The sequence below is a fragment of the Sceloporus undulatus genome, chromosome 4 (assembly GCF_019175285.1).
Source record: "Sceloporus undulatus isolate JIND9_A2432 ecotype Alabama chromosome 4, SceUnd_v1.1, whole genome shotgun sequence".
Taxonomy (NCBI): domain Eukaryota; kingdom Metazoa; phylum Chordata; class Lepidosauria; order Squamata; family Phrynosomatidae; genus Sceloporus; species Sceloporus undulatus.
Window position 1 is genome coordinate 218299701 of NC_056525.1, and position 10605 is coordinate 218310305.

At 36.8% G+C, this 10605-nt stretch overlaps 1 protein-coding gene across 2 annotated transcripts in view; it reads left to right on the forward strand.

The window, feature by feature from the left end:
• TMEM67 (transmembrane protein 67) overlaps positions 1-9197 on the forward strand; it is a 29976-nt gene extending 20779 nt beyond the window's left edge. For both annotated transcript variants that reach the window (XM_042461977.1, XM_042461978.1), the window contains 5 exons: positions 3072-3188; positions 4665-4769; positions 5249-5351; positions 7100-7242; positions 8845-9197. In XM_042461977.1, coding sequence (XP_042317911.1) covers positions 3072-3188; positions 4665-4769; positions 5249-5351; positions 7100-7242; positions 8845-8925 — 549 coding nt within the window. In that variant the 3' untranslated portion in view covers positions 8926-9197. The remainder of the gene's footprint in view (positions 1-3071; positions 3189-4664; positions 4770-5248; positions 5352-7099; positions 7243-8844) is intronic.
• The last annotated feature ends 1408 nt before the right edge of the window (positions 9198-10605 follow it).

Consider the following 10605-nt stretch of genomic DNA (forward strand, 5'->3'; position numbering starts at 1 on the left):
AAAGAATTGTGTATGCCAGTCATTTTGTTATATTTCTTGGTATCATTAATAGTTTAGGGTTTCACTGATGGATTTTTGTTTGTATTTGTTAAATGGCCAGCACAGCTACCCTTGGATAGTTTACGTTTTTATTACTTTATGTTAAGGACCATGACCACATTCAGGAGGGGAAAAACATATAACTTTTAGCGAAACCGACTCTTAAACATCTAAAGTCTAAAAATGATTAGTTGTTAGTTTTCTTGACAAGATTTGTACTGAGGGTGGTTTGCCTTTGCCTCGTTCTGAGGCTGAGAAAGTGTGACTTGCCTAAGGTCACCCAGTAGGTTGCCATGACTAAGCAGTGATTCAGACCCTAGTCTCCACAGTCGTACTCCAGTGCTTAATCCACAAACCATGTTGACTCTCCTAAAAATTGTAATGACAGTTAAGACAATAAACAATAAAATAGCCAGATATACCAGGGACTATAATAAATTATCACCATAGCAATAAAATGTCAGAGTAAAGTCCTGATGCTGATAGCATATAAAGAGAAACTCTGTGGGTCATATGAGCATCTATTTTCAGACTGTATATCACTTCTCAGAAATAGAATTCTACTTTTGCTTCCAGAATTTGTTCTTTAATTCCATAACATATTTTTAAAAATCCATTTCCCCTTTCTTTAACTGTAATCAGTCAGTGTTTCTTGTGGAAATAGCTATGCAATAACTATATATTAACTCATGAAGGTTTCAGTAATTATATTCCATTCTGCCATCATACCTATTAAGGATGGTGTTAGAGATTCTTATAATTCCATTAATAATACAATCATATTTTTTCAGTAACATGTGATGGCTTTATGGCTAGTATTCCAACTTTCATATGATCTTTATTTACTTACTGAATTTATATCCTGTCTTTCTCCCAAAATATACAGTATGTAATATAAATATACCTTGATTATTTGCCCCTTTTATTTTCACAATCCCCAATAAGCATTTAATAGAACTGCATTCTGAACATGCCATCTATTACACAGTAGAAGGGTCATAAGGCATAAGCTTGGACTGAACAAACTTCGGGATTTATTTTAAATTAAAATAAATGTTTATACAGTGGACCCTTGTTATATGCTGGGGTTTGGTTCCAAGATCCCCGTGTATAACAAAATCCGTGAATGCTCAAGTCCCTTTAAATATAATGACATAGCAAAATGGTGTCCCTTATAAAAAATGGAAAATCAAGGTTTGATATTTGAAATTTATACTTTTTTTGAACATTTTCAAACTGTGGGTGCTTGAATCCGTGTATAAAAAATCAGTGTATAAGAAGGGCCAACTGTAATTATTCAGTCCCTGAGTACACACACACACACACACATATATATAATGAAGTTTAATAATATTTAAGACTTCTTTAGTTCTTTATTTAAACTGATTCTGGTTAGTAATTGGTATACAGTACCTTATCTGAGTCCACTTCCTTAACTAAAACCTGGCTGCCAGTTATACTTCCTACCTCCATCCAAGTTTGTTCTCCCTGATGAATGACTCAGAAAGACTAGACCTGAAGTTCTCCCTCTGGTTAGGGTGCTCACAGGAAGGATAAACTATTTAAACAGCTCTCTCAGAGTAGAGCTCATCTTCTTGGAGGGAGCAATATTTTCCTGGCCAACTTTCTTCAGTTTATCCTGAAGTCTTTTTGGACAGGAACAGCAGAGATTCAGCAAAGTAGTCACTTGGTTGCCATCACCTGAAGGCTTATTGATGCTTGAGTCATAGCATATCCTATTAGAGGACAACCTCTGGACTCCTCTTCTCTTTTTCCTGCAATTCCTGCCTTCATTGATTCCAGCCTCTCTTCTTGAGCCTTTTGCCAGAGCTCGTGTTACTCCTTCCATAAGTTCTTGTCCACTAGCCTAATTATTTTCATTAACCTCCAATGGTTTAGAACTGTCCTGAGTATACCATCATGACCAAGAGCAATAAGTGGTAAGAACCAAGACAACTTCTATGCTAGCCCCATAGGACTATATTTTTGAATGAAGAGTGAAGGAAGACTGCTCCAAGCTGTTGGTCTACTTGAGCCTGAAGGCTGCAACAGCTTCATTTCATGACTATAGCAACTGTACTTCCAGCAGACTGTCAGCTATAAACTAATAAGATTATATACCTTGACGGCCTTCTAATCCTCCACCACCACCACCCTGCCTTGCACAAATAAACAAGTAATGTACTCCTGAAAGACAGCCATTGAACCTGTTTAAAGACCTCCATACTACCCACTGAAACAATCTATTAAGTTACTGTTGAGCAGCTATTACTGTCAAGAAGTTCTCTTTCCTATTTTGTTTAATCTCTCTCTTTTTTTATTGTAATTTGAATCCATTGGTTTGTGTGCTAGGCTGCATCCACACTGCAGAAATTTTATTGATTTATTTCATTTGTATGCCGCCTTTCTCCCAGAAGTGACCCAGTAATCCAGTTTGATACCACTTTAACTGTCATGGCTCAATACAGTACTATTGAATTCTGGGAACTGTAGTTGAGATACCACAGCTCTCTGACAGAGAAGGCTAAATGTCTCACGAAACTACAGTTCCCAGAATTCCATAGCATTGAGCCATGGCAGTTAAAAGTGGTGTCAAAGTGAATTATTTCCGCAGTGTGGATGCAGCCTCGGTCTCTGAAACAATAGAAAACAAGATTGCTCTCTTTCCTACATGCCATCCCTTCAAGCATTTAAAGAATATGACTTCTCCATCTTTTCATCTCCAACCTGAACATGCACAACTCTTTAAACCTAACTTCACATATAAAGTTTGGCTTCAGTTGGAAATGACCTTTTCATGTGTTGCTGTTAAATATTTATAATTGAATATTATCTTCCATAACACATTATGGTTTATGTAAGAGTGTAGATAATTTTTAATTTCAGTTATCATGATTCTCCATAGTACGAATGAGAAATAAACAGAGCTTACACAATTACTGCTATATTTAGAGTGACATAGATAATACCTTCTCAGCTTTATCCTTTTGTTTGTGTTGATCCAACTATTTTACTTTGTATCACTTCCTCAGGAAAACCTATGTGGTCAAAGAGGTTTGTTACCAAATACAGATGGCCAAACATTTCAGATTTCCATTTCAAGCCAGATGAGACAGCATTATGACAGGATTCATGAAACATTAACAAGGGTATGTGTATTGGAAGACTCTTTGCTGTCCTATATATTTAAATTGTTGTTTTTATCCGATTTTTTAAAACCTTTCTTGGAATTAAAGGAGGATTACCAAAAAAATCAAAGTTGTTTAAGGATCTAGTTGAGAGATATATCCAGGGTTTTGTAGATATTTTTCTCATTTATGTTTTTAGGCAGGCAATTAATTCATTGTATGCCCGGATCATTAACATGTTTTTCCTAGGACCTAATTAGACTGTACAGATGGACATCAGCATGGTGTCTTGATTCCTTGTAAGTTGTAATCATCTTGAATAGCAGAGACTTTTATGGAGTATCATTTTGTATCCACATTGTTTAAGTACTTTTTTCACAGAAACCTGAGATCCAAAAAAACTGAAGTTAAGTTATGAGACCTAGAATATGAATTGGGGGGGGCATCATAGTCCCAGTGTCATCTGTTCCTAGATACCTGAGTTTGGAGACAACTTCATGCATTTCCTGTTAAGGAAAAAGCAACATGGGATATACAATGAGTGAAATAAAACATGTATGTGAGAGTCAGGATGACTCAGCAGAAGCAATTAGGAACCACACAGGTGTATAAGGTAATGCAATTAACAAGTCCTAAATGCCAAGGACAGAAATGCAAAGTGGATAATTGAACACACCTGAGAATTGTTAAGTGGTCAAGGCTGAGATGATGAAATCATTAATTGTGGGATGAACCAAGAGAACCAATGGAAATGGTTATACACGCCCACTGGGTGGAAACAGACAACAGTGGGTGGTATCTTGCAATGACTATAATAATGACTATGAATCCCAATGTATTTTGTGGGTAGTAGAGTGGGTAGTAGTGAGTAGTATTGTTGTATTGGAGAGTTTTGGAGCTGTATATAGTAGAATAAAGTACAGTAGATCTTTTATATAAGACTACTGAGTTGTCTGGTGTCTTGGGTGAAGCTACAAGAGCCAGCTGGATCCTGAAGAAGGGTGAAGACTTCTGTGGAAGCAAGAGTGAGAAGGCTTGGAGAGTTTGTCAGGGTCTTCAGCCTATTCTCTGTAACTCTGCTGCTTTTAAAGCAAAGCTTTAACCACTGGCCAAAACTGGTCAGCGCGGTGCGTAACAAGGTGGTGAGTTCGAGCCAGAGGTGAAGAGCTACAACTCCCATCATCCCTGACATTTCCTAACTGAGCTGTGTAGATTGAGGAGCAGGTCCATGAGCTACATAGTTCGGTCAGGAGCTAGCTTCATTTTCCTGATCAGAAAAGTCATGGAGGAGAGGAAGTGGGGGCTGGATGTATTTTTAAAAAAAAAATTAAAAAGAGAAAAATCAAATATTCCATTGCAAGCCATCAATGTCTCAAGCAGGGAGCACCAGATATTTCCAAACTATTTTGAATATCTTCTATACCAAAAATGAAATTAAATATGCAAGTTTAAATTCTTTTTTTGTTGTTGTTGTTTTGTTCATTTTGTCCCTCTCAGAAACACGGCCCAGTTAGGCTTTTGAATTCCCCTGCAACTACATTTGAACAAAGCACTAAGGCATACCATACCATGAATAAATTCCTAGGCTCATTTATTGATCACGTATGTATTACAACTGACATTTAATTAAAAAATGGAATAGTGATTTATTTATTTTGTTGTTGTTATGGAAGACTGTGATTTCTTTTATGTGAGACTATACACCTCTTACTAGACTACATTGTATTTCTTTGCAGGATTGGATTCACTGCCTTGCAGTCAACACCAAAACAATTTCCTTTCGAAAATGCTTTCTTTATGCAATTTGTGCAAGGTGTTCTCCATTCTGATGGCCAGGATATGAAACTACCTGCTGTGTTGAATCCATCTCACTCCCTATTGTTGATTTTAGATTGCCTTTTGAAAAACTTTTTGTTTCAGCAAGACTTTGGTCTCTGTGATTTGTGTCTTCATTCTGAAGTGAAAAGGGCCACAAGTCCCTAAATAAATAGTATTTGTCCTTTCTGTTTTGTAAGTAGTTTTGTACAGCAAAGATTCTTTAGTTTTCTGATGGGTTATTGTTGTGTTTTTCCCTTTTACAGGTTCATAAGGAAATGGATTACATTGTAAGGGATAAATTGTTGTTAGAGCGAATCCTAGGAATGGAGTTTATGGAACCAATGGATAAAAGCATCTTTTACAATGGTATTATCAAACTTGATTTCAGATTTTTATTTTTACAAGCAACTGACTCCCTAATAGTTTATTCCTGTTTGAGCTTCAGTATCTTCTTTGAGAGAACAAGTGTAAAGAATATGCATAAGAATACAAAGAGAACAATATAGAGTTGAAACTCTGCAATCTCTTTATCCACATGCTTAGAAAGAAAGAATTTCTTTGGGACTAATAAATCACACAGTAATAGAAAGTTAAGATGTACCTCAAATAGGGAAGATTATCAGTACCCATCTGCATAAGTAAATCTTGACCTGCATATATTGTCCTGGCTAGTAGCTCCTTTTAGATTGATTTAGCTTTCCCACTGTAATTTCTGTAATCTCAAAACTTTAAGAAACTGCTCTTCCTTCAAAGTCTTCTCTCTCAACAGTGTCAAACTGCTCTTTCAGATCAGAGGAAATAAATTATCCTTCCTCAAAATGCTTGTTCTGTTTCATCTTAAAGTTTGTGAAACTAGATGAACGGCATTTGGCAGGAATAATCAAATAAGATGACCAAGCATATGACCAGTCTTTAGCATCAGTTGATGTGCTAGTACAACTAAAGCTTATCTATGAAGTAGTTAGGTTTGATTCAGCTTTGTGAGTGAGTCCTAAAAACTTAAGACCAGTACAAGCAGGCGAAAAGCACCGGTCTGTGGGTGGGGTGAGGGCTGAGCATCCCCACTCTTACAACCCTCCCCGTGCTGCCCAGGCACCATAATTGTTTGCCCCCATCCTCATCCGTGCAGATGTCATCGTGTGCGAGCTGTGCCAATGGCACCTGGCGCAAAAAGAATCCGCCAGGAGCGGGTTCTTTTTAGGCCTGACAGAGGCTGCAGCATTTGTCTGCTGCAGCCTCCATCCAGGGCAGAAAGGGGCGGAGTCTCACCGCCCCTTCCTGCCTATATGTACCGGGCCTTACTAGTCTGCAAGCAATGTCAGTAGCCTGTTAAGAGGGGGAAAACCCATCTTCCATAGCCAACCTGGAAACATAGGCTGTTAGCCTCTTAGGAGCATGATGCAAAAATTTAGCTCCTACCCAGGGGACAGGCAGAGATGGAATTAAGTAGTCCATTCAGCATCCACCGTTTTATAGCAATCCCATTGCTAGCTAGCTTCTCCACAGTCACCATAAAAAGCAAGTGAGCTGATAGACAAGGATTGGAAAGATGCCTACTTTCTTGCTTGCATGGAATTTCTAGTTGCCTATGCTAACAAGGCAAGTTATTAAATACATAACTGGTTACAGAGCATTAAATACCCTAGTGCCTTTAATTTTATTATTATGTTAAATATTTTCATCCTGCTTCCAAAGTGGCTTAAGTAATGCCAATAGAAATAGCAATAGATCATTAATATAGTAAGCTGGCAATATGTGTATTTAAAGTAGGAGGTGTTCATAATTGAAGGGGGTGATCATGATCGTTGGTTTCCTCCTCTGCTCCTGGGACGGTTCATTCCCACAGCCTCTAAGAGAAGGAGGGGCCTATTCTCAATTTAGTGGTGCACCCAGCAGATAGAGAAGGCAATATGGCATTTTGCCTTATTGGCTACTTCAGTTGTATGCAATTAAAAAGTTCATATTTTATGGAGGCATTTTATAAATAATTTCATTTATTTACTGTGGTGCATATGTCTGTGGCACATTACATATTTGTAGTCATTTTTATCCATTTTCTAGTAGTCTTCTCATTTTTATACAGGTTTCTCAGAAGGTCGTTTTCTTTCTTGCAGATGAAGGACATTCTTTCAGTGATGTTCTTTTTTATGGCAATGAATCTACACTTCTCATCTTTGATATGCTGTTTTTCACTATTGTGGATATGTCTACCCAAAGTTTCGTTTTGGCCGCTATTCTTACATATTTACAACAAGAGGTAAATATCCTTAGTGGAATGGCACCAAAAGTACTTTTTGTGTTTCTGTGTTTGAAGCCTACGTGTATTCTTATTTAGCCAGAAGATTTATTAGTACAGATAGAAAACAACTTCATTGCTGTAATTCCCTAAAATTGCTAGATCCTATAGAATAACAGGTGGTTACTGCAGAAAAATACATTGGAAAGGAAAGGAAAATAATTATTTCAGAATCTGTTGGAGTTTCTCTTACAAATATTAATGTAGTATTTATGCCTATCAAAATATTAAAGTAGTATTTGTGCCCAAACTGGCTTATCTTCCAAAGGGAGGGATAGTTATAGAAACTGGTACTTTCATTATTTGACTCAGACAGTGGGCAAGTTGACTGTATGAGTTCAGTTTGGCTCTTGCAAACAGCATTCTTTGTTCAGCAAAGAGTACAGAACTACCTGATACTGCCCTATGCCCCAATAAAAACTGCCTTAATCAAAGAATAGAGGCAATTTGACTGCAATAGTAACTAGCTCTTAGGATGCTTCACCGCATTGCTACTACAGTTTTCAAGAAGGCTAAGGGGTTAAACAGAATGGTGTTCAATGTTTTACATCATGCTATCAACCTGACCACATGGCAGACAGTGAAAGGGTGTGTCTTTGGTGCAGCTTGTAGATGCACTGTGCCAAAGAAACTCCTAAAAACTGCAGCGGCAACAAGGGCGGCATTTTGCCGGCTATGTTTGGGCTGGCAAAGCACTGGATTGGGGCCATAGCATGTGGTTGTTGCGGGCCTGATCTGGTACTCCCAGGGGCGGCATGGAGCCACTATCGGGGTGGTCTGTTTTGCCCCTTAGTCTCTCAGATTAAAAGAGGATAAAATCAGCCCTGTAATCTAATCTAGGGATAACAGTTCATAAGATTGTAAAACCCAGTTTTAGTACAAGAGTACTGTTGGTATTAGACCCTATTCCAGCTTTGGAAAGCCCTTGCATAGTAGCTACATGCAACCTCAAGGGAACCAGAATATTTGCTGTCAAGGCACGTCAGTGGTGGCTTGTGGCTTCTGGTTCTATGCCTATGATGAGAGCATAGTCAGATTACAATATGACTGATTCCTTTTGACATTGGAGCACTGTATATTGTCCAGTAGCTTATAGGGTTAAATTCTTAAGCTAGGATTTTGCTTTTGAAATCTCTTCCAAATTTACAGAGTAATTTATCAATGTAAGTATCCACACATACATTTGCCCCCTTTTCTCTCACACACCTCTGTTGAAATGTTAACCGGACAGTCATAATAAAGGTATTCCAATATGAAGGATGTTTAGAGAAGGCAGTGGAAAAGATTCTGATACTAGTAGTAAGTTCCAATGTATGAAATTTTAAATATTGTATTTATACTTGTATTAATGCTTTTGTATTGTTTTAATATATTCTTAACTACCTTGAGATCTTTTATCAGAAGAAAGATGGGATATAAATTGTTGTTGTTGTTATTGTTGTTGTTGTTGTTGTTAAAAGCATCTTTATCTAACAGCCTGTCATTTAAGCATTTTCTATTACTCAGACAATATTTTGTACAATTTGTGCCATAACATTTGAAATTGTGGTTTTTTTTGTTCAGATTTTTAGATTCATTCGGAATTCAGTTGGACAGAAGAATTTGGCATCCAAAACTCTAGTGGATGAACGATTTCTTATATAAATGAAAAGGAAAAAAAAATCTAGCTGGGAACCAATTGGTCCATGAAATGTTTGCACAAAAGACAAATTCATTTGTAGTACAATGTAAATATTAATGTATAGTATTATTCTTTCATTTTGTATGCTACAAAACCAATATTTTGGATGACTTTGGTACTTTTGTATTTATAATATCTGATTAATCACATGCCTTAAAGGGATATTAAGTTACAGCAAAGTGTCACTTTGAATATTACAAAACTAAAACCATGCATTTATTTGGGATATATTATATGCCTAGTGTGTCTCAGTCATTATGCTAAGCATATTTGTATTTGGTTTTAGAATTTTGTGGATTTGGAACAATGTAGGAGTATAAGAGTTGCACATATAGAGCTGGATATATTAGGGAGAAAATTATCCAAGTGCAGAAAGGAGGTAGTTACATCTAACGAGTTTTCTATTCTGAGGGCAAGAGCCATTGAAGATGTGGAAAGTTTAACAGGTAGATGTGATTTCATAGAGTCTGAGAAAACGTCCCTAATCTGATGCTGAAATGAAAGATGAAGGACTTCCATAACATTTCAGATGTTAGCTACTTTCCAAATAGGACATTCATTATTTGTGGTGCATCTCCTAGCACCATATTTGATTGTAGTGCCTAAATGACCACATACCAAAAAACTATTTAAAAGCAGTTTTTCAGTGGGGGAAAATACATTTTAGATATACATGTCAAGCTAGCTACCATCGCCTACAGGCTATAGACAAGCATGTCATTTGTTTAGCTACTCTGTTTCATGTTTCATCAACAAAAGGATTCTGGAATTTGGGTACTGTAGCTGACAATTTTGCTGATTTGTTAGGTAAAAGAGTAAGGGGGTTTAGCCTTCCAGAGAAATAAAAATGCTGACAGCTGTAAAAATGTGCTGATCTAATTAAACAATGCAGATATAGCCTGGGAGACAAACAAGCCTCCATCACATAAGTCAAGGTCAGTAACAAGCACTATCTGTACAAACTGACCTAAGCGCCTAAAATGAAAATGCTTGTAGACATATCCTAGGAGTACTTGGGTGTAGTAAAATAATAATAATAATAATATTTATTTATTTATTTATTTATTTATATTCTGCCTTTTCCTTATGGAATCAAGGCGGATTACAAGTAAAGGCAACAGGAAAACTACAAAAATATACCCCCAATTACAACACACTAATATAACAATAGAATAATAGCACACACACAAAAAAAATCCAGACTACATCATGAAGAATATAAAGTACAAAAAGAAATGCATAACATGGCATAATAATAGTAAAAACGTAACATAGCATGGCATAATAATGTAACAACCATCCCCAACTCTCCCCTGGCAACAAAACAACAGCCAGTTATCAAATATCAATTACGTATCTGAAATAATAAATATCCCATAGACCAACATGTTGTATCTTTATAGCCAAATAAAGTAAGACTTAGAAAACATCACATATACCGGTCGATAATTGGATCTCTCTAGGGCAGGGGTAGGCAATATTTTTGAGCCGGGGGCCGGGTTGCTGTCCCTCAGACAACTGGGGGGAGCAGAATAAATATTAAAAAATTTAAAAAATTAAATATATAAATAAACCAGGACAAATGTAGACAAAATTTTCAAATGGAAGACACTTTTTTTTAAAAAAATGGAGGACACGTGAAA